This window comes from Arachis hypogaea, chromosome 15, assembly GCF_003086295.3.
Source record: "Arachis hypogaea cultivar Tifrunner chromosome 15, arahy.Tifrunner.gnm2.J5K5, whole genome shotgun sequence".
Classification (NCBI taxonomy): Eukaryota; Viridiplantae; Streptophyta; class Magnoliopsida; order Fabales; family Fabaceae; genus Arachis; species Arachis hypogaea.
The window spans coordinates 621,929-643,492 of NC_092050.1; the positions used below are offsets into that span (position 1 = coordinate 621,929).

Sequence of the window (21,564 nt, forward strand, 5' to 3'; positions counted from 1 at the left end):
TAATTAAATAATCTTGAAAATAGATTTACATTGAAATCTTAATTATTATTATTACCTATGATCTTGAAACACTAGTTGTGAAGGTTCCTGGTGGCGGTGAAGATGGAAACTACCTTCATCAAAGTTGTGAGAGTAACTAACAGGATCATACTGAAACGAAACAGGTTTATTGGATCTACACATCAAGGAGGTCTTGCTCTCCCTCATGAGCCTTCTGAGGATGCTTCTCCATCTCCATCCTCTCCTCCTCTTCATAGTGCTGCTGCTGCTGCAGCAACAACAACAACTACAAGTGTTACTGAAATGGTGGATTCTTGAGTACTGGAACTCGTTCTGGATTGGGAAGCAGCAAGAAGGAGAAGACATCATCATGTATGAAGAAGAAGAAGAAGAAGAAGAGTGCATCACTGTTGTTGTTACTGTGCTGCTGAGATCCTTGTCCATTATTTCAATGGAGTAGTAAGGTGGTGTGTGTTTGAATGAAACTTGATTAGCTTCGAGTTCTATGTAAGAGGAGTTCAGTTTATTAAGTACCTGCTACCGTTTTGGCACTTGTAATTCGTTCAATTAAGTGGTAATTGTAATTGTAATTCTTTCAACTAACTTGGACTGTTCAAGTGAACAATTCAGGTATTCGTTTAAGTAAGTATTGCGATTTCGAATTTTGCCTCATATATGTAGTAATTCATTGACCAGTGACAGATATTTAATAAATAAAACTTAGATCTACATCGCAACGAATTAGTCCTTAATCTATCATATTAGAAGATCCCGTAAAAAAATTGTAATTCTTTAATTTCCTTTTTTTTAAGTTTATCTACTTTTTGCAGTGTTCAAAACCAAATCTTATTATGAAGAATTTTACTAATTTTGTTACAAGAATTATGATGGCCTCTTTTAACACTGTTTTATTTTTTCTGTTTCTAAACTTAAATTTGAGACCATTTAAAAGGAGACGAATTAACTAACGCAAAATTAGTTTTGTGAGAATTATTATAAAACATATATTTTGTTAGTTATATTAGCTGGAATTTATAGAGAAGAGAAAGATTATTTACAATGTAATATTGTTTAGGGAAAACTGAAAACCAGCTAACTGAATTATTTTGTTAATATGGCAAATAATCACATTATTATTAATTATTTGGCTAATGAAAAGACAAATAGTTAATACCTTTTACATATTTTTTTATTTCTAAGTGACCTGTCTTTCTTTCTTTCTGGTAATAACAGATACATAAATTAGTTCTTGCAAAGCAAAAACAGCCAAAGAAAGTAATAAACAATGACCATACACCTAAATATGCACTATAAATAAATTAAATAATGATTTGAGTCAAATGAAGAAGTCCTAAGTTCTAACTCCTTTGGAGTATTATTTTATTCATGAAAGCTACAAAATTTTTACTTTTGGTACTCGTTAACCATATATATTACTATAAGAAAAGTTTCAAGTATACTGAAAATACTGGTGTTCTGATTATTTTAACTGTTGGTAATCTAAATTATAAAAAATATATAATATATATTAATTAAAATCAACGATTAAAATAATTGAAATATCGATATTTTTATTACACTTAAAATTTTTCCATTACTATATTAGTATATTACAACACTGAAAAATGGCAGGGATCTTTATTTATTATTCCTAGTAAAATTCATTAGATACAATAATTTTAACCACATGCTAGCTAATTTATTGCTATAAACTTACTTAACTTTGGGAGGGGTAGTAATTAATTGATAATAATGGACTATTATTATTTACAGATGAGAAACAAAAGTTACCGACAAAGGGTACATCAAAGTTTTCATTATTGAAAACTAGACTATAGTAGGATTGATGATAAGGACATGCATTTAGCCATTTCCGAATGTCCTAACGAATGAAATGAATAAAAGAAAGGGAAAGGACACAGTCCTTTGTAATTATTTCACTACAAACCAAGCAACTCAACTCAGAAAATGTTCGCAACAAAAAAAAAATATATGAAAATTACTAATTCAAGAAAAAGATAGATGAAGAATAATAAATGAAATTACGAACTACCCATTGATTGTTAGTAAAATTTGAAATAGAGGGTAATAATAATAATAATAATAATAATAATAATAATAATAATAATAATAATAATAATAATAATAATAATAATAATAAGAAAAAAATATGAATGATATAGCTAGCTATATAGCTAGGTAGCTCAAAAAAAGTGCAACAAATAATAATAATAGTAGTATATGAATAATGTGGCATGTGATGATTTTGGTACATAACAGAGAGCTACATCCTATGACTAAGAGAGTGTTGTGGGGACTGAAGAATATGTCGTCATTTTCTAATTTCATAAAGAGATGAATGAATGAGAGGGCAGTGTCCGTTTGCTTAAACATTTCAGCCACTTTCCCTTGGTTTTGATGCTCATCTATCTCTTGCATGCATTGTTTCAACTTAGTTGGATATATGCGTTTCACCTCTTAATTCCCACATTCAAACTATAGTTTATATCATCTTCTATCGGTTATATATAAAAATATGGCAACGGTCTATTTTAATCAACTAAGGTCACTTGGAACACGAAATGAGAACTTTTATGTATATAGGTTCAAGATATGGTTTGACTTGAACTAATTAAACTAGTGTCATACATATATATTAAGGTGAATTCTACCATACTCTTTATAAAATAATATATATTTTATTTTGTATGATATATTATTTTTTAATTCGTTATTAGGTTAATTATAATTAGATTATTTTATAATTAAATTAATTTTTAAAATAAAAAATTATACAATTTTTTAAAGTATTAAAAATTAAAACATAATTTTTTTTAAAATTATTTTCAAAAAATGTATCCTAATCTTATGTAATAGCTTTCCGCCTTTTATTTCTCCCCCATTCTTTCATCCTCGTCGCGCCTTCCAAACAGCACTGCCTCGTTGATTATAATCAAATTATAAATCAACTAAATAACTAAAAAAAATTGATAGAGAGTTTTAAGAACGTAGAGAAAAGAGAAAACCAACTTGTCCAAACACGGTGAAGCAAACTCTGACTACGGGTGACAGCAACGACGGACGCAACGGCAAGAGATGCACTGAAAAAAGGAGACACGACGACACAGAGCAGAGAAGCCACAGACACGACGGCGCAATATTGGAGACGCAACAGAGCTGGCAAGACGAATCAGAAAAGCCGACAATCGTGATTTATGGAATCTGGAGTTCGATCGTTCAAAATTTCAGAAGACTAACTAATGAAGAAGAGTTACTAAGTAATATTGAGATAAGTAGCTAGATATCTCGATAAAAATAAAAATTAAAAAGTATTTTGAAAATAGTGAATCTTGATTAGCAAAACCCTAATTAAAATAAGTGATTTTGAATTAGTGGAAGAATATTTTGTCATGAGGAACGTAGACAAGAAGAAGACCAAGAGTGGGGCCTAGAATCTAAGGCACATGTTGAGCAGAAGCCAGAAGGGATGGGCACAGAAAGAGAGTAGAATGGCCACATGCATCATGCTTAATGCACCTTCACCACCCTTCCATTCATCAATCCTTTTCCCTCTCTCTTCTGAGGTGAAAATTTTCACTTCTATCTTCCTTAATATTGAAATCCAATGCGAATTAATACTATACTTTCAGGTTTTTTTTATTAACCAAAGTCCAATAATAAAATTGATATAACATAATAAAAATTAGTTATGATTAATATTATTCTAAATTTTATTGTTAAATTTAGTTAAATTTAATTCGTAAAAAACTTAAATATATAATATTATTTTTAAATGACTCACTCATCACTTCACACGGTAAAAAATAAATATTCACATTATTAATCCAATCAATTGTACTTTTATATATATATGGTCAAAAACCATATATTTCTCACTATTTTGCTTTTGAAAATTTTATTACGTGCTTATATATCTATGAAATACAAATACGAGATAAGATACAATATATGATATATAGATACACTCATTTTAAAATGAGTTAGATTAGATGAGAATTTAGATTAGATGAGAATTTTTTTGATAAAGCATAAAATTAAATGAAAAATGAAGATTGTAATTAAATATTTGAGAGGAGTGTGTGCATTATTGCACGTAATATTTTTTATATTATAAAAATAACAATTTTGATTTTTTATTGTGTTCGGTTGCTCGTGTTTTGGATGGGCCAGAGATGCTCTCCGGGTGAAGTGGTGGAAATCAGCCTAAATCTGAGTCTGGTGAGAGAGACGTGCGAACAGACGACCTCCTGAGTTTCTTGTGATGTAGGGGGAGCCACCTGCAATGACACTCTGACACTCAAGTCAGGAGGGATACAGATGGCAGCGAGAATAAAGGGGTAGTGACGTATTTTGGGGAAGGGGTATATATACCCTGTCAGTAGGACGGGCCCCACAGGAGAGGTCTCCTTCTAGAAAGTTTCCTCTCCCAGCTGTCATGTGGTTGGCAGCAGGGGTGCAGGTGTCCGGGTTGTGGCCTGGATGCGGGGCGCCCTATCGGGTCGGGTCGTCCCGTGCACAGAACCAGATCGAGCCGTGCAGGCTGAGCCGGGCCGTAACAGTGCCCCCAACGCGCCAGCTATGGCCGTGAACACCGTGGTTGGCGCGTTCTGCTCCTCTTCGCGTGTGTTGTCAATTTGCCGGTCACTCGTGATCGGGACGCGTCTTCTATGCGGGTGTGAGCTTCCTCGCTGCAAAGGAACGCCGTTTTTCGTCTCGTTTTTCGCGTTGAACATTTAATACTTATAATAGGTGATTCAAAACTCTGTGTGAAATGACTGCTCTACCCCTGTCTTTCGCGCTTCTTGGAGTCAGTTTTCTTTCAATTTTCCATTCAGTTTCAGCTTTCACTTCGTCACTGTCATCACACTTCTTTCGCTTTCTCTATCTCATTCCAAATTCCTTACTGCAACGCCCTGCTTCGTTCAAGTCTCCCCCAATTTTTTAGCTTCCACTACAAGAAAAACATCCATTCGGGAGGGGTGGCGCAGCGACGAGAAAGAGGGCGAAGAGGAGCGACGGTGAATGGTGAGTGGTGAGTGAGAGGGTTTCTGTAGCCAGAGGGTTTCTTTGCGATGGTGAGCTTTGGAGGGTTTCTTCGATGGTGACAGGGTTTCTAAAAGGGGGTCGAGATGAAGGCTAAGTGTGAGTTTTGGAGGGACAAAAATTTCACTAAGTGTGTGAGTTTTGCTTTCGGAAAATTGAGGAATAAAATTTATCAAAGTGTCAAGCTTTTTGCTCTAGATACATTAAACATCATTTTTGAAGTGCACCCAAAATTTAACAAATAGGCTACACTTTAAAAGCGCCCCCTTAGATATAAAAAAGTGGACTCATAAATATCAACATTTGGTTAAATTTCTATAATACCTAAGGCTACATTTTTTAAATAATGCCAAAATTGTGTTTTCTTTTTTTCTATAAAAAAGCATTACTGAAAAAAGCGTAGCCTATTCATAAAATAGACTACGCTTTTTAAATGTAACTTAAAAAAAATATGGGTGAATGAATATTTTTTTTGTAGTGTTCCTTTGATCATTACCATCATTCTGGTAAGTTCCTTTTTCTCTCTATTAATCTGGATAGTCCTTCTTTGCTGTTATACTTCTTGTTTTTTTTAACCATATCATTATCCTAATTAGATATGAGCACAGTACTATATACAAATATAAATAATTTTTTTATAAATATCTTTATATTTTTATTAATATTAAAGCATTGATTGACTTTTTAAAATATTTTTAACATATTTTTTAATTATATAAAATATTTTAAATATTATTATGTTAATAATTAATAATATATTATTTTTAAATTTATTTTAATTATACGTACGGGTTGCACATCATTTTATTTGGCTGTATTCAAATATGTTTGAAACAATATTTTTAACTTTTTTTTTTATTAACACACAGTTTAAAGTGAAAGATATACATATCAAAAGTCTCATATACGAAATGTAATGGACATGTGAATACAACATTTTTACGATACATGTATTATATTAAAAAAGATAATTTGCATAACTCTTTGTATATACCTCTCTTGTACACACTTCTTTTATGATATAGTCATTTTTTTATCAATTAATTTTAATACTAAAAATGTTAACAGAGAAAAAAGCGTGGTTGTTGCAGACGCGCTGCAATATGAGAATTATATTGCGGAGAAAAAATGTGCATATATATCCTAATTTTTGTTGCATATACATAGTGCATATGTACAGTAATAAGAGAGATGACTATACAGAACATCTTGCATGTGATGTGGAACTGAAGCAGAACAACGTATCACGCCAAGATATATATGCATAGCCATTTTGTATACCTTTTAAGCTACAAATGTATGAATTTGGTTGAATATTATTCATAGTATATATATATACTTCGAAGAAAATTAAACTTCCAAGTGAAAAATTACTTTACTCAAAATTTGATCTCATAATTTATGTGTTTATAGAAAACATAATTAGGAGGGTTCTTTATTATTAAACTCCATCTAAATATTTATGTTAAAATATATTTATTTCACCAACAAGCTGGAATAGCTCAGTTGGTTAGAGCGTGTGGCTGTTAACCACAAGGTCGGAGGTTCAAGCCCTCCTTCTAGCGTTTATTAATATCTCTCTTGTTTCTCTTGTTATTTTGAGAAAAAAACAATTTTAATAAAAGTCCATATACAAGTTCTTGGGGTAGTATATATTGGGTTAGCCCTTTAAATAACTACCAATTGGGCTTCAAGGTTCTTAATCAACCAGCTCTAAGTTTATAATTGGATCAAAAAAAGAAAATACAAAACCTTCATTTGAGAAGAGTTACTGGATTGGAGGAGAAAGTATATGTGGGCACCAATCTTTTTGTTTATCTTTGGAGGGAAAATTTTGTATTTTTCTTTTTCATTTTCCTGGCTATAGTTTATTAGATTAGACCATTTAAATTAAAAATATTATTTGTACATTAAAATTAGTTATTAAAATTAGTCATAATATAATTATATATGAATATATATATTTATTTAATTTATTTTTAATATATATTTTATATTTTAATATATATTTTATATAACTATTATCATATACATAACATAAATTAAAATAAAAAATTTTATAATAATACAATATTATTAATCATTTTACTAATCATTATATATATACTATAATAGATATGAGCAAATATTATTTAAATTCAATTCTGTCTAATTCGTTCAAAATTTTATCTGCCAAAATTTATTTTCTACTATATCGAAATGGATAATTACCGGCCCCAATTAAATAAAAATGGGTAAATATTAACGAATTCAAGTAGAGTTGTCATCACTAACTCCCACTAAACAACACAAGAAGTTGGCTAACGAAGAGTCCTCATTTGTTAGAGAAAAAGGTTACAAGGCTTTGGTGGCAAAATGTGTTTCAATCATTTTTCACTTAACCCTATCAGAACCAAACATATGCCAAAGGTCTACCCTGTGGCCAAGAAATGGTTGTTGTGGATAGGCCTTTCATGGCCACCTTCATTTGTAACCAATAACCAATACATATCTTAAATTTCGGTCACAAAAATCATTATTGACTATAAGACAAAGTCACAAAGTATACATATCAACTTTCCTTAACTTGTCTCTATATACACAAATGCCTATTTTTTTATGTATATATAATTAATTTATTTGTGATACACTGTTAATAAAAATTATTTAACACAATTATTTTTAATTATAATTAATTTGTTCTTTTGGTTTCACACATTAGTTGTGAAAAAGGCTACTTTTATTAATATGAGCATGACTATATAATTAGATATATGTGTAAATTTTTTTTATATTATTAACACATTACAATTAAATTTATAATAAGCCAAAAATTAGTTCTTTTCCATATACAATTTAATTATATTAATTATTTATTATTATTATTATTATTATTATTATTATTATTATTATTATTATTATTATTATTATTTACATATTGTTAAGCATAACATCAGATACATAGAGAAATAATCATATGATAAATTCGCATTAAAAATATATTATAATCACAACCTTATTTTAAAAGGTAACCATTTAAACTTTAAATTTAATTTATATTATATCATGATAAAAAGTATTTTACATGAATATCTAATCACGTTAACAAAAATACTCAACTCAACAACTTATATTGTTTTAGAACTATGCAAATGCAAATGCAAAGATCTTATTGAATAATGAATACATGACAATCAAACTCCTCAAATATCTAAGGAAAAAATAAAATAAAATAAAATAAAAATATTTGATAGTTATTTATACATAACTAACTTAGAAGTGGGACTAAGGAATAAGGAGTGGATCATCAAGAGCCACCAACCACCAAAATCAAAACTCAACAGAAACAAACAAAACAACCAAAACCTGTAAACTACGTTACAAGAGAAAAAAACATACACAATAACACACACAGACACACACACACACACACCCTGTGTTTTGTGTCTTGGAGATGGCAATGGCAATGGCGCTTCTTCGCAGGCTTTCTTCTTCCATGGACAAGCCTTTACGTCCTCTCTTCAGTGCAGGCACCACTGTTTACTACAAGGTCTTCATTAATCAAATTTCCAACCATATATGCTTTATATTATATTATTATCTTTATAATAACAAATATTCATATTCATAATCTTCTATTGCTCCCCTACCTTAACCAATTAACTACTTGCCATTCCTTTCCCTTGCTTTTGAATGTAGTCCTCTTTACCTGATGAAGCTGTTTACGACAAAGAAAAATCCCGAGTTTCGGTAAGCTTATTATATAATTACAGTTAATGTATTGCATATCTAGATATACATATTGTTTCAACTTTCAAGCAGAAAGGAAGAAAAATCAGACTTCTATCGTAATATATTGATTTGCCTTTGCAGTGGCCAAAGCAATTGAATGCTTCACTTGAGGAAGTTGATCCTGAGATTGCTGATATAATTGAGCTAGAGAAAGCTAGACAATGGAAGGTAATATATTAGTTGATTATTACTTGCATCTTTGCCAGGGATATAGAAAATCTTGAAAAAAATTATCCAACTATCTGAGTTTATGCAAAACATTTGATATTGCTGAGTTTATGCTACATGATATTATGATTCTTCCTAGCGGGGGGAATATTGGATTGAATGTTTGATTGCCTATCATATATGATGATTGATGAGATGATGGTAGAGTTTTGCTTTTCAGTTTTCACCACACATATGGATTGACTTCTTGTTTTTGTTTTTGTGAAGGGGCTGGAACTCATACCCTCAGAAAATTTCACCTCTGTCTCTGTGATGGAAGCTGTAGGGTCTATAATGACAAACAAATACAGTGAGGGATATCCTGGTGCCAGATACTATGGTGGAAATGAGTATGTCACTCTTTCGCTTTCTTCTATAGGAGTGTCACATTGAAACATTGAATCAATTCAATGATTTCTGATCTTACTTATTTCAGGTATATTGACATGGCCGAAACACTATGCCAGAAGCGTGCCTTGGAAGCGTTCCGGTTGGATCCGGCAAAATGGGGAGGTAATCACACAACACTAACATAGTACCTGATTTGTTTTTCATTGTATATGGACAAATTTCCCTGTTTTGGCTTCATAGGACTTTGCTTTCACATCTCACACTTTCTCCAATGAATATTTCTGTGTTCAATATGTTGTTTTAATTCCCAAAGGAAGGGGGGGAAAGAATCAAAAAAAAGAAAAAACAAGAGAGAAGGAAATGTAGCTTATGTGTCTCTTACCCCTATTTTGCAGTAAATGTGCAACCTCTGTCTGGTTCACCTGCAAATTTTCATGTGTATACCGCATTGCTGAAACCTCATGAGCGAATCATGGCGCTTGACCTTCCTCATGGAGGGCATCTTTCTCATGGATACCAGGTATTATCAACTTCCCTCACTCATTTACCTGTTTCAATAAAATCTAGTTAGATATATGGAAATAGATCAATGATCACTGTTGTCATTTCCCCCCCTAATAAAGTTCTGAGATTCACTAGAATAACTTAGCAGTCCTTTATGAAACATAAGATTATTTTGATTAATGGATTTTCATTTCAGCAATGGGGGCATTTCTTGTCTATTATTTGTATAGAGTTACAATCAATTAAGGATAAGAAAGTAATAGTCACTATTGTCATGATGCAGACTGATACCAAAAAGATTTCTGCAGTCTCTATATTTTTTGAGACAATGCCATACAGACTGAATGAAAGCACAGGATATATCGATTATGACCAGGTATTTTTGCACATTGCAGTCTTGTATCATGGTCTCTGTATAACCTTCAATTGTACTTTTCACTTGCTGAGTGATTGAAAATTTTCCAATCCCCATTTGCCTCAAATTAGTCTACTCTCAATTTGAATATTTGTATACCACTTGTGTTAATAAGAGTTTTTTAAGATTTGAGCAACATTCAAATGCAGTTGGAGGCAACGGCTACACTTTTCAGGCCAAAACTAATAGTTGCTGGAGCAAGTGCTTATGCACGTCTGTATGATTATGCACGCATCCGCAAGGTATATCGTACAGAATGATTTTATGAACATTATATAGATTGTCTTGTGTTCTTCTTCGTTCTTTTTTACTCAATGGTTTTTGAGGAACAAAGTTGAACTAATGAAACATGTTTCAGGTGTGTGATAAACACAAGGCTGTGATGCTGGCAGATATGGCACACATCAGTGGATTGGTTGCAGCTGGTGTTATCCCATCCCCTTTTGATTATGCAGATATAGTGACCACCACAACTCACAAGTCGCTTCGTGGCCCACGTGGAGCTATGATCTTCTTCAGGAAGGGGGTGAAGGAAATTAACAAACAAGGAAAGGAGGTGCATTCTTTAACAAAATTCATTTGTCAATTTTTCCAGTTAACTTTATTATACTCACCCAATATTTTTCTCATTTGTTTGCCAGTATGTGTTTGGTTCTTGGAAAAAAAAAATGTAAATTCATGGCTTGAGCTGAATGTTAATGCTCCTTACTTATTTGAAGGTGTTGTATGATTATGAGGACAAAATCAACCAGGCAGTGTTCCCTGGACTGCAAGGTGGCCCCCACAACCACACTATTACTGGTTTAGCTGTTGCACTGAAGCAGGTACACAAATAGAGATTGATCCGTTAATTTTACTGTCACTATTTTTGCTTGATATTGAGGTATATATATTGAAGGTTTTCTGGAGTTGATTAAGAGTGTGACATTGTATTTAGTGATATCAGCTGGATTTACTTCAAAAGGTAACTTCAAAAAATCCCGAAAGATTGAGGTGAGAAAATAATGAGTGTGGGTGTGGCAACCTTAGAAGCAAATTTATAAAAAGAAACAAGAATTGTTATCCTGATGAACCTTTCAAATGATCATCCTGGAACCAATTTATATGGATGCATCGCTTTCTTTCTAGCTCTGTCTTTAGCAAATAGTTGCAATTTTGCGAACGCATACTAAGCGCTGCATATATTTATTAATTGATGGTAACCATTTTTTTCTTTTCCTTGTGTGGATTTAGGCTACAACACCAGAGTACAAAGCATATCAAGAACAGGTTCTCAGTAATTGCTCAAAATTTGCACAGGTACATTAGAAGGGGGAAATAAACTGCCTCTTCTCTTAGACACAGATCTTTAGTGTTTACATGTTAGACCACATGAATGAACTCCTTGTTAATTTTTTAGGCTCTGAGTGTGAGGGGCTATGAGCTTGTTTCTGGTGGAACTGAGAATCATCTAGTTTTGGTGAATCTGAAGAACAAGGTAACAATCAACTATCTTCATATTGCATGCAAGGTTCATTGAGTAACCATTGAGTCTATAACATTCATTTCTAATGATTTCTATGTAATAACCAAAGGGCTGAGATGAAGTTAGGGAAAATTTTCATACCTTCATAAAGTGAGTCTAATGTTCTTTCTCAAAAATCTTGAATCAGGGTATTGATGGCTCCAGAGTTGAGAAGGTGTTGGAAGCAGTGCACATTGCAGCCAACAAAAACACAGTTCCTGGAGATGTGTCTGCCATGGTTCCAGGTGGCATCAGGATGGGTACTACAACCTCCACCATTGCTTTACATATTTATTGTTTGAACTTGGGGAGTGAACTGCCATGTTTTTCTGCATAAGATCATGTGGCTGATAAAGATTACTGATGAAATAACCAAAATTTAAAAGATTATAGCTAACAAAATTTGTCAAAAGGATCAAACATTTTGGGGCATATTGGCCGAATTCGTAAGCAAAACGATCCTTTGTGAGTAATCTTGATTACCTTGGGGATTTCAGGAACTCCTGCTCTCACTTCTAGGGGATTTGTTGAGGAGGATTTTGTTAAGGTAGCAGAATTTTTCGATGCAGCAGTGAATTTGGCTGTGAAGATAAAGGCAGAGAGCAAAGGTTAGAATCCAATAAAATCTTGAATTATGATTCTGGAACTTGTGTTTATTTCATCAAATATTGATTTTTGTTTTATAATTTATTATTTTTCAAATCAGGAACAAAGCTGAAGGATTTCTTAGCCACAATTCAGTCGTCTACTTACTTCCAAACAGAGATTGCGAAGCTCCGTCACGACGTGGAGGAATACGCGAAACAATTCCCAACCATTGGTTTCGATAAAGCAACCATGAAGTACAAGAACTGAGAGAAAGAGAAAGAGAACAAATTTTTCATCATGCAAAAAAAAAACATATATGTTGATGATGCTATGAATATGAACGTAGAAAAAAACTTGATCGATATTGATACTTTCTCGGAAAAAAATGTATAGATTATTGTTATTATTATGCAATAAAAGGCTTAAACAATCAAATTTTACGGCGCCGGTGCGGCATGGCACCGCGCCGGTACGGCTGGGTACGCGGCTGATTAAAACGACGCTGTTTTGCGTTTCTGTTAACTTTTTTTTTTAAGATGAAAAAGTATAGGTACCAATGAATTTATTACTAATAATAATTAATTATTATATTTTAAACGAGATATATCTAAACAAATATATATAAAGACATTTTTATTAAATATAATTATAAAAAAAATATTTATATTAAATACATTTACAAAAATATTTTTATTAAATATAGTTATAAATAAAAATTGATAAAAATTGACAAAAATATTATTAGTAACGTATGGGGATTGTTCTCAAATTCGTACAGAAGAGGGCGTAAAACACGAACCCTAGCAAACTCAGTTGCGATTCGGAATTCCTTTGCTAGGTTGATTTATTCAGGTGGTTATTTTGTTCGTGCATTCTTATTTCTAACTATGATAAAATTATTTAGATCTATTTATGTTAACCATTTAAGTAAGAAAAGTAGAAAACAGAAATGCACAAAAGTTCTCTACTCACTAATCACAGGACAAAATAAAATGAAAAAAAAATATTTGACATTATTCATAAGACCATATATCAGTATGTACCAGATATATTTTTGTTTTCCATAACGTAACTCCCCAAAAATATCGAAGATTATAACAGCAGAAAGCGTTTAAAAAATGAGACAAAGAGAGAGAATTGTGCTGGGAGCAGTTGTTATAGCAAACATGCTAATGGCAACTCGCCTCACTCTCACACTCTCCACCATTCACCGCCACAACCCACTTCTAAGGCGTTACTCTTCTTCCATTTTTCGCCCCAAACAATTCTCAAAATCCCGTCCCTGTCCCCTCTGGTCTTCTTCTCTCTCCTTCTGCCTCGACGCAATTCATAAGCCAACTTCGCCAACACCATTCGCTCCTTCTCACTCTCATTCTTCTTCTTCTTCTTCTTCTTCGTTCTCAGCTGCAGCTTCTTCACGCGACGACGTCGTTGAAGGGAACCCTTTGCTTCAAGACTTTGAGTTCCCGCCGTTCGACGCCGTAGAGGCCAAGCACGTGCGACCCGCAATCCGAACTCTCCTCAGGCAATTGGTATGCAAGTTCGAGTCTTTCTTCTCGTTTGGTCTCTTTTCCTCGCGTTTTGGGAAATAGATGTTCATCGTTTTTGGTTTTTAAATTCATTTTTTTTTTAATGTAGGAAGGAGAATTGGAGGAACTAGAGCGTAACGTGGAACCTTCGTGGCCGAAGCTGGTGGAACCGTTGGAGAAGATTGTGGATAGTTTGGTTGTTGTTTGGGGCATTGTCAATCACCTCAAGTCTGTGAAGGATACTTCTGAGCTCCGTTCTGCCATTGAAGATGTTCAGGTATTGTTTTCTGCGTATTTTTGTTTTGGTTATGTGAATTTGTAAATATTCTGGTGAGTGTTTAAATTCTATTATGTATTCTGTTTGTTTCTGTGAATTTGTTAATTTGGGATATTGTGCAAGAGTTTCTTAACTTTTAACATATGATCATTTTCTTGTTGCAAGTACTACTATATCATTGCAGCATGTTTGTCTTGTCCTCCCCCCTCAAATATTGCGTAGAAGATTTTTGTCTTAGACTCTTAAAGAGTAATCTGGAACTTGCAGTTTAGCTTTTAGTCAACTCTTGTGTAGTGTGTATTTCGCTTATGAACTATAAGAGCTTGTTTCGAATGCTAGGAATTAGAATTCACTCAAGAGTTGAATTCTTTTTCTTGCTTTGGAACAACTAAAAATGAATGATTTGAATTCCTTTGAGAATTCCAATTCTCATGTTTCCTTCATTTGTAAATCAGACCAAAAGGGGTCTGATTTCCAAATCCACTCACACTCTTCAAATTTGAATTCTATTCTATTAATATATTATAGTCATTCCAAATCATGGAATTGAGTTCAAATAGAAATGAATTCTTTTCAAAGGAAATAAAATTCTTTTCTCATGTTAAATGGTTTCCAAGTGTCTGTTGCTGTTGTACTAACGACTAGATGGGCTTGGGTTTTGTCTGCAGGCAGAGAAGGTTAAGTTTCAGCTTAAGCTCGGGCAGAGTAAGCCTATTTATAATGCATTTAAAGCCATTCGAGAGTCACCCGATTGGCAGACCCTGAGTGAGGCTCGCAAACGTATTGTTGAAAGTAAGTTTTTTAGATGTCTTCTGATGCTATAATGACATTCTTTTCTGGATATTTTACTGGTGTTAGCTTGTTACTGTTGAGTTGCTTGAAATGCTCTGTGTTATATCCCCAAAGCTTCTTCTTAGCTTGTAGATTTCATCTATTAAGTTGGAGGGTTTTCCTTATTTATAGATATTCTCTTTTGCTAGTTTGATGCTGGGATGGGATACTATGCCCAAGATGGACAATTATGTGTTGTGCCTTTTGTTTTTGGTGTTTGGCACATAATATGGAATCCATGTAACTATGTTTTTCAACTTATACAGAATAAGTTCTTCACTGTTCTGAATATGGAAGTGTGGTTATGTTTTACTATTCACATGATCGGATTTGTCATTTTATAATTGCCAAATAACAGTTTCACTTGTGCTTTTGCAGGCCAAATAAAGGAGGCGGTTCTTAACGGTGTGTCCCTTGAAGATGATAAAAGAGAACAATTTAACAAAATTGAACAGGTTTGTTTTTATGACTATTATAAAACAAATGCTAATATGTTTCCCAAGTTGTTCTTTTTACACTGGTTTGAAATTCCAAGTGCATTGGCAATATATGTCTCCCCCACCCATAATATCCTGATTCTCAAGTACTTAAAACATGCTAATAAGATTGTGTTTGGAAGATTCTATATTTCTACGCATGTGCTATAATTCCTGATCCAAAGTAATTGAGCTTTAATTCTTTAGGACCAAAACAAAATTTCATGAGGTACATTTCAATTAAATTTTTTGTTTTAAAATTTTCTTTTAATTATAATTTTATCCATAGGAGCTGGAAAAGTTGTCACAAAAGTTTGAGGAGAATGTTCTGGATGCAACAAAGAAGTTTGAAAAGCTAATCAAAGATAAGAAAGACATTGAAGGGTTACCTGCCACTGCTCTTGGGTTAGCTGCACAAATCGCGGTGTCCAAGGTTTGCCATGTTGGCATATTATGTTATTTTTCAAGTTATGACAATCAGCTATCTTTTTGAATTCTAACTACTTAGTGGGAGCATGCAGGGACATGAAAATGCCACTGCCGATAATGGGCCATGGATAATTACATTGGATGCTCCAAGTTTTATTGCTGTTATGCAACATGCGCGCAATCGTTCTTTGCGTGAGGAAGTCTATCGTGCATATATAACCCGTGCATCTACTGGAGATTTGGACAACACTCAAATAATTGAGCAAATTTTAAAGCTTAGGATGGAAAAGGCCAAGCTTCTCAACTACAATAACTATGCTGAGGTATATTTTATATCTTCTCTTTATTAAGAGTAGAATCCTGTTGTAGGATGCTGACGTAGAATCCATCAGATTAGCATGGCAACCAAAATGGCAACTGTTAATAAAGCAGAAGAACTTCTAGAAAAGCTTAGGAAAGTTTCCTGGGATGCTGCAGTGCAAGGTAGTGCAAAGGACACCTCTTTATATTGTTTCTATTTCTTTACTGGCTGCTTTATTAGTTATTTATGGTAAAGATGCATCATGTATCTTGATGGAGTTAGCATGTCACTGTAACTGAATTCTTCATAATAGTAATAATTCATGGCTTTTCTGTTTCGAATCATTGACACAAGTTCTGACACGTGATTTTCTTATATCATTTTTTTTTGTAAATATCCATTTTCCTTTAATCAAGTAACATCTTTAAGCGTTTCATTTTCTTACCAAGCAGATATGGAAGATCTAAAGAAATTCTCCAAAAATAAGGGTGCATTGGAAGCTGATGATTTGAAACATTGGGACATTACCTTTTGGAGTGAGAGGCTTCGGGAGTCAAAATATGACATTAACGAGGTTTCTCCCCTCCCCCAAAAAGCTTTTACTTGGAAAAAATCACTAGGTTTTAATATTGATTTTTAACTGTTAAAACAAGACGATTACCAGAATTGAAGTGATTAAAACAAAGATTAATTTCCACTCCACATCATGGAGTATTTGATTCACTGTTCATGCAGCCATTTATAGGAAGAATATTAGAACTGAATCAGAATACTAGAGTTTATTGATGTATTACATGCAATGACAGGGTAGAGAGGATATTAAGAGGCCTCTCAACACTCCTAACAACCAAAAGTTACTCAAATGACAAGTCACTCTTACCTCTATCCTATCACATATATTTATACTAATCAAGTTACCTGCCTAACTACTCTTAACTAATACATACTAGTGACTAGTGATAACTAGTGCATATATTATTCGAATCCTAACAGAATTCTTCCTCCCTTGGTGTTTTCTTCTTATTATATTTTAATGGTTAGTTATCCCTGTTCACTCTTGAATAATGAGTCAACTGTGTCAAGATTCCATTTCCTGTAATAATTTTTTTGTCTTTAATCTGCCTTCAAAAGCTGAAGACTTCTGCTTTTGTCTTGTAGGAAGAACTGCGTCCTTACTTTTCTCTGCCAAAGGTTATGGAGGGACTCTTTAACCTGGCAAAAACACTCTTTGGCATTGAAATTGAGCCAGCTGATGGTCTAGCTCCGGTAACTGAATTCATGTTTGTTCAGCTTTGGTTTTTATAATGAGAAAAACTATTTAAATTTACTGATGCATGATTATTGGTTTTAAGGTTTGGAACACTGATGTCAGGTTCTTTCGCGTGAAAGATTCTTCTGGTAATCCGATTGCGTATTTCTATTTTGATCCTTATAGTCGTCCTTCTGAGAAAAAGGGAGGTGCATGGATGGGTGAAGTTGTCGCTCGTAGTCGTGTATTGTCACAAAATGGTACCTCAGCAAGGTTGCCTATTGCTCACATGGTATGCAATCAAACACCTCCGGTGGACAACAAGCCAAGTTTGATGACATTCCGTGAGGTAACATTAGTTGTTCTTTTTTATTTTATTTTATTTTTTCCTGCCTATTTTGGATTCCTTCTTGGATGTGACTTTAGCTATGCACTCTATCATTTCAAAATCCCAAGTAAATTAAGAAGTTATGGAAAAAGCAGTGTGCTTTTTCAGTTCAAGATCCCAAATAACTGCATATTTTAAAATTTGAACTCAGGTTTTAAGTGGGTATCTACCTTGATGTGTTCTATGCAAAGTCGATGTGTACTAAAAGCAGTCATGGTTCTTTTGTGGTTCTGCCAAAGGTCAAACCACCATTGCTTACACAAGGTGGCAAATTGTAATGAGTTTGCTTGATATTGCATGATATATAGGCTAGGATAATGTAGATTTTGGATAATTCTCAACTTGTAGAACAAGATGTAATTATTGGTTTGTATACATGTTATGAATTCATAACTGTTTCATAAACTAGCGTTTTTTCCCTATCTTTTTTATCAGGTTGAGACTGTCTTCCATGAATTTGGCCATGCACTTCAGCATATGCTTACTAAGCAAGATGAGGGTTTGGTTGCTGGTATTAGAGGGATTGAGTGGGATGCTGTTGAATTGCCTTCTCAGTTTATGGAAAACTGGTGTTACCATAGGTAAGGAGCAATATATGTCTAATTGTCTAACCCCATTGTATTTGATCATATCTTTCGTCATCTTTTAGAGTGATCCCTCTCAAGTAACTTATGATTTTGCCATATAAACAATTTAGAAAATCAATTCTTTTGTCTTAATACTTTGGGCATCAATAGAATGTGTTCTTGGTTTAATATTCTACACTTCAATTTCTTCTCCTTTTCTTCTTTCTAGGGCACTGTGAAAATTGAAATTCCTGGACTTGTTGACAGTTTGATTGAGCAACCTAATCCCTTGTAACCTTATTTATAAGCCAGTTATGATATTTCAACTACGGTATTAGTATTATGCATTTTCTTTTATAGCTCCTTTTTCTTTCTCTCTCTTTTTTGGGCTCTAGGGAGACACTAATGGGCATTGCAAAGCATTTTGAGACTGGGGAGAGTCTTCCCGAAGATGTATATTTGAAGCTTGTTGCTGCTAGGACTTTTCGTGCTGGGTCTATGAGTCTTCGACAGGTGAGAGTTCTTTCTCTCGTTGCTTGTTCTGAAGGATGAAATCAATAAACCTGATTCTTGTAATATTTGTTCATCTATAAATCTATCTTATTGGGTTTTAATTAAATCTTGAATGAATGATTTAACTTTTTAAGGCTTTAGTAATCTATGCATTTTGAACTTCAAAATTTTATGCTGATTGTTGAGTTTGGATTATTTATATTATTAAGTGACTTACCTTCTAATATTTATTCCCCTTTAATATAACGTGCAGATAAAATTTGCTAGCCTAGATCTTGAACTTCATACAAAATATGTTCCAGGTGGACCAGAATCCATCTATGACGTTGATCGCAGAGTTTCCGAGAGAACTCAAGTGATTCCTCCATTACCAGAAGACAGATTCCTTTGCAGCTTCATGCATATATTTGCAGGTTTGCTGTGCATATTATACTTTTGTAGTCATGTGTTAGGAACTTGGGTATTATGGTGTTCCCGAAGTCCCGCATCGAGTAGTACGAGATGCTTGATGTTCTTCAAGTACTAGTATCATGCAAATATCTCTACAAAATGTAACTCCAATTTATTTAATTTTCTGCATATTTTATTTTCTTTTAGGTGGATATGCTGCTGGATACTATAGTTACAAGGTATAATCTTTATTACTTCATCATTGATTGAAATTCTCATATTGAGGGTATATATATATATATATATATATATATATATATATATATATATATATATATATCTCCCTCGTTTCCTTATAGAACCCACTTTGCATCTCTAACAAAGCAAGAAAGAAAAGTGTACCTACAATGATTTTATCTATCGTGCAGTGGGCTGAGGTGTTGTCTGCAGATGCATTCTCAGCATTCGAAGATGCTGGATTGGAAAATAACGAGGTACATTTAAAAAAACGCATCCGTTTTATGCCATTCTGTTTTAGGCTTAAAAATCCCCCACTTTTTAAAAGAAATATACAGTGTAACAATCTATCACTTCTTTTTTTTTGTAATTTATTAAACAAATGGTGCACTCTTGTTGGGTTATGTTAGCAGTTGTTGCTTGACCTAGACCCTTGTTTGGTTCGGCTACTGTTCCCTTACCAGTTACCACTTTGTCACATGCTTAATTGCGATCATTTATGCATTTATGCAGGCTGTTAAGGAAACAGGCCACAGGTTCCGTGAGACTGTTCTTGCTCTTGGAGGCGGCAAAGCACCACTTGAGGTCAGATAATGCACCCTGACCCTACTAATGGAAAATAAATTCTAGAAGATATCATGATGGATATGTTTATGGTTTAGGATAAATTACATATACTACCATCATATAATTAAAAATTTCAAGAGAAATCGCTTTATACTTTATATCGCATAATCCCTTTTGGTCGCGTAACCATGTTTGACGAAGCATCTAGATGCGTATCTAATGTCTCGAATTCGCGACTGATCATGATATGTTGTGGCTAAATGCAGGTATTTGTGCAATTCCGTGGAAGAGAACCAACACCAGATGCTTTGCTTAGGCACAGTGGCCTACTATCTGTTGCAGCTTCATGATAATGGAGTTGTTCAATACTGTGAAGTGGGACTGAATTCTTTTTGAACATTCATGTAGTTACAGTTACATTTTTTAAAATATTATCCTCAGTTTACAACATTGAATAGAAATATACATTTTTGCTTTATCTGCCTTTTTTTCCAATCATCAATTATCAAACACACACATGACTAATAAAAATGTAGCTAATTCCTAATTGTGAAGGCTACGTTCTAACAACTTGGATTCGGTGCCTTCACGTCTTTGCTGAGGTAGTGGTGGATGGGGACGAACTAGTTGAAGTTATGGTTAAAGTGGGTGTGTCATCTACTTTGAAAGACCTTTGTCACTATTTTATAAAGTTAGCAAACAAATGATGAACATTTCTTCACAAAATATATTTGTACATTTGCAAAATGATGAATCAAGAGCACTCTAAGTTACTAAGACCCATTCGAATTATTCATAATATGGTATTAGAATTTTATATCTGAAATTCTTGGTGAACCCCAAAAGTGAAAAAATAGCATAAGGCAAAGGCAAATAATTGAAAAAAGAAGGCCTATGTAATATCAAACAAACTCAAAAAGGGATTTGGATCCGAGAGAAATCATTCAAGGATGAGAGATCAAATTTTACTTTCTAAAGTAAAATTTAAAATTTAGAAGATCCAAATCTAAAATGTAAATATTTTAATACAACAATTGATTAAATTAATCTTCTATCAATTCGACGGTGATATATGTCATAATAAGTTTGTAACACACGCAATTATCTAATAAAAAATCAGTTTAATTTACTGCTGTATTATTCAAAGACTAATTTAAGACATCTAATCCAGGAGCGAAGCTACATATAACAAAAGGGGGGTAATGACCCTTCCCAAACTTTAAATTTTTTTTATAAATTGTGTACAAATTTTATTTTAGCCCCTTAAAAAATTTATTTTACTCTTTTTTTATTACAAGATTAATTTTTGGGAATTTGGATCCTCTAAAGTTTGAATTTCATTTTAAAAAGTAAAGTGTGATTTCTTACAATTGATTTTATAGGTGGGACCAAAAATAAATATGAAAG

General features: G+C 33.2%; 2 protein-coding genes, 1 long non-coding RNA gene and 1 other non-coding gene across 4 annotated transcripts; 3 read left to right on the forward strand and 1 right to left on the reverse strand.

Annotated features, from left to right (window-relative positions):
• The first annotated feature begins 6,555 nt into the window (after positions 1-6,555).
• On the forward strand, positions 6,556-6,629 carry TRNAN-GUU (transfer RNA asparagine (anticodon GUU)). The gene has a single exon. It is a non-coding gene; the product is annotated as a tRNA-Asn (tRNA).
• A 1,624-nt stretch (positions 6,630-8,253) lies between these two features.
• On the reverse strand, positions 8,254-12,090 carry LOC112747367 (uncharacterized). The gene is made up of 2 exons (XR_011872643.1): positions 11,919-12,090; positions 8,254-9,941 (listed from the first exon to the last, which is right to left on the reverse strand). It is a non-coding gene; the product is annotated as an uncharacterized lncRNA (long non-coding RNA).
• Positions 8,388-12,839, forward strand: LOC112747366 (serine hydroxymethyltransferase, mitochondrial-like). The gene is made up of 15 exons (XM_025795347.2): positions 8,388-8,593; positions 8,743-8,793; positions 8,917-9,003; positions 9,271-9,392; positions 9,479-9,555; positions 9,789-9,913; positions 10,181-10,273; positions 10,462-10,554; positions 10,671-10,868; positions 11,032-11,136; positions 11,546-11,611; positions 11,712-11,789; positions 11,965-12,076; positions 12,314-12,424; positions 12,523-12,839. The coding sequence occupies exons 1-15, from the start codon at positions 8,498-8,500 to the stop codon at positions 12,669-12,671; spliced, it is 1,563 nt and encodes a 520-aa protein (XP_025651132.1). The 5' UTR covers positions 8,388-8,497; the 3' UTR covers positions 12,672-12,839.
• Positions 12,840-13,357: 518 nt separating this feature from the next.
• Positions 13,358-20,635, forward strand: LOC112747370 (probable cytosolic oligopeptidase A). The gene is made up of 17 exons (XM_025795350.3): positions 13,358-13,936; positions 14,043-14,210; positions 14,879-15,002; positions 15,420-15,496; positions 15,807-15,950; positions 16,039-16,269; positions 16,339-16,429; positions 16,700-16,821; positions 17,406-17,513; positions 17,600-17,845; positions 18,320-18,465; positions 18,846-18,963; positions 19,217-19,376; positions 19,561-19,592; positions 19,782-19,847; positions 20,104-20,175; positions 20,424-20,635. Exons 1-17 carry the CDS (start codon positions 13,523-13,525, stop codon positions 20,505-20,507), a joined length of 2,403 nt encoding a protein of 800 aa, XP_025651135.1. The 5' UTR covers positions 13,358-13,522; the 3' UTR covers positions 20,508-20,635.
• The last annotated feature ends 929 nt before the right edge of the window (positions 20,636-21,564 follow it).

Bases quoted from the DNA above. Each gene is read 5' to 3' on its own strand.
- LOC112747370 (XM_025795350.3), top strand. From the start codon at position 13,523: ATGAGACAAAGAGAGAGAATTGTGCTGGGAGCAGTTGTTATAGCAAAC. The intron at 16,270-16,338 runs GTATATTTTATA...AGAATCCATCAG, and splicing joins ACTACAATAACTATGCTGAG to ATTAGCATGGCAACCAAAAT. The intron at 16,430-16,699 runs GTAGTGCAAAGG...CTTACCAAGCAG, and splicing joins CTGGGATGCTGCAGTGCAAG to ATATGGAAGATCTAAAGAAA.
- LOC112747366 (XM_025795347.2), top strand. From the start codon at position 8,498: ATGGCAATGGCAATGGCGCTTCTTCGCAGGCTTTCTTCTTCCATGGAC. The intron at 8,794-8,916 runs GTAAGCTTATTA...TTGCCTTTGCAG, and splicing joins AAGAAAAATCCCGAGTTTCG to TGGCCAAAGCAATTGAATGC. The intron at 9,004-9,270 runs GTAATATATTAG...GTTTTTGTGAAG, and splicing joins AGAAAGCTAGACAATGGAAG to GGGCTGGAACTCATACCCTC.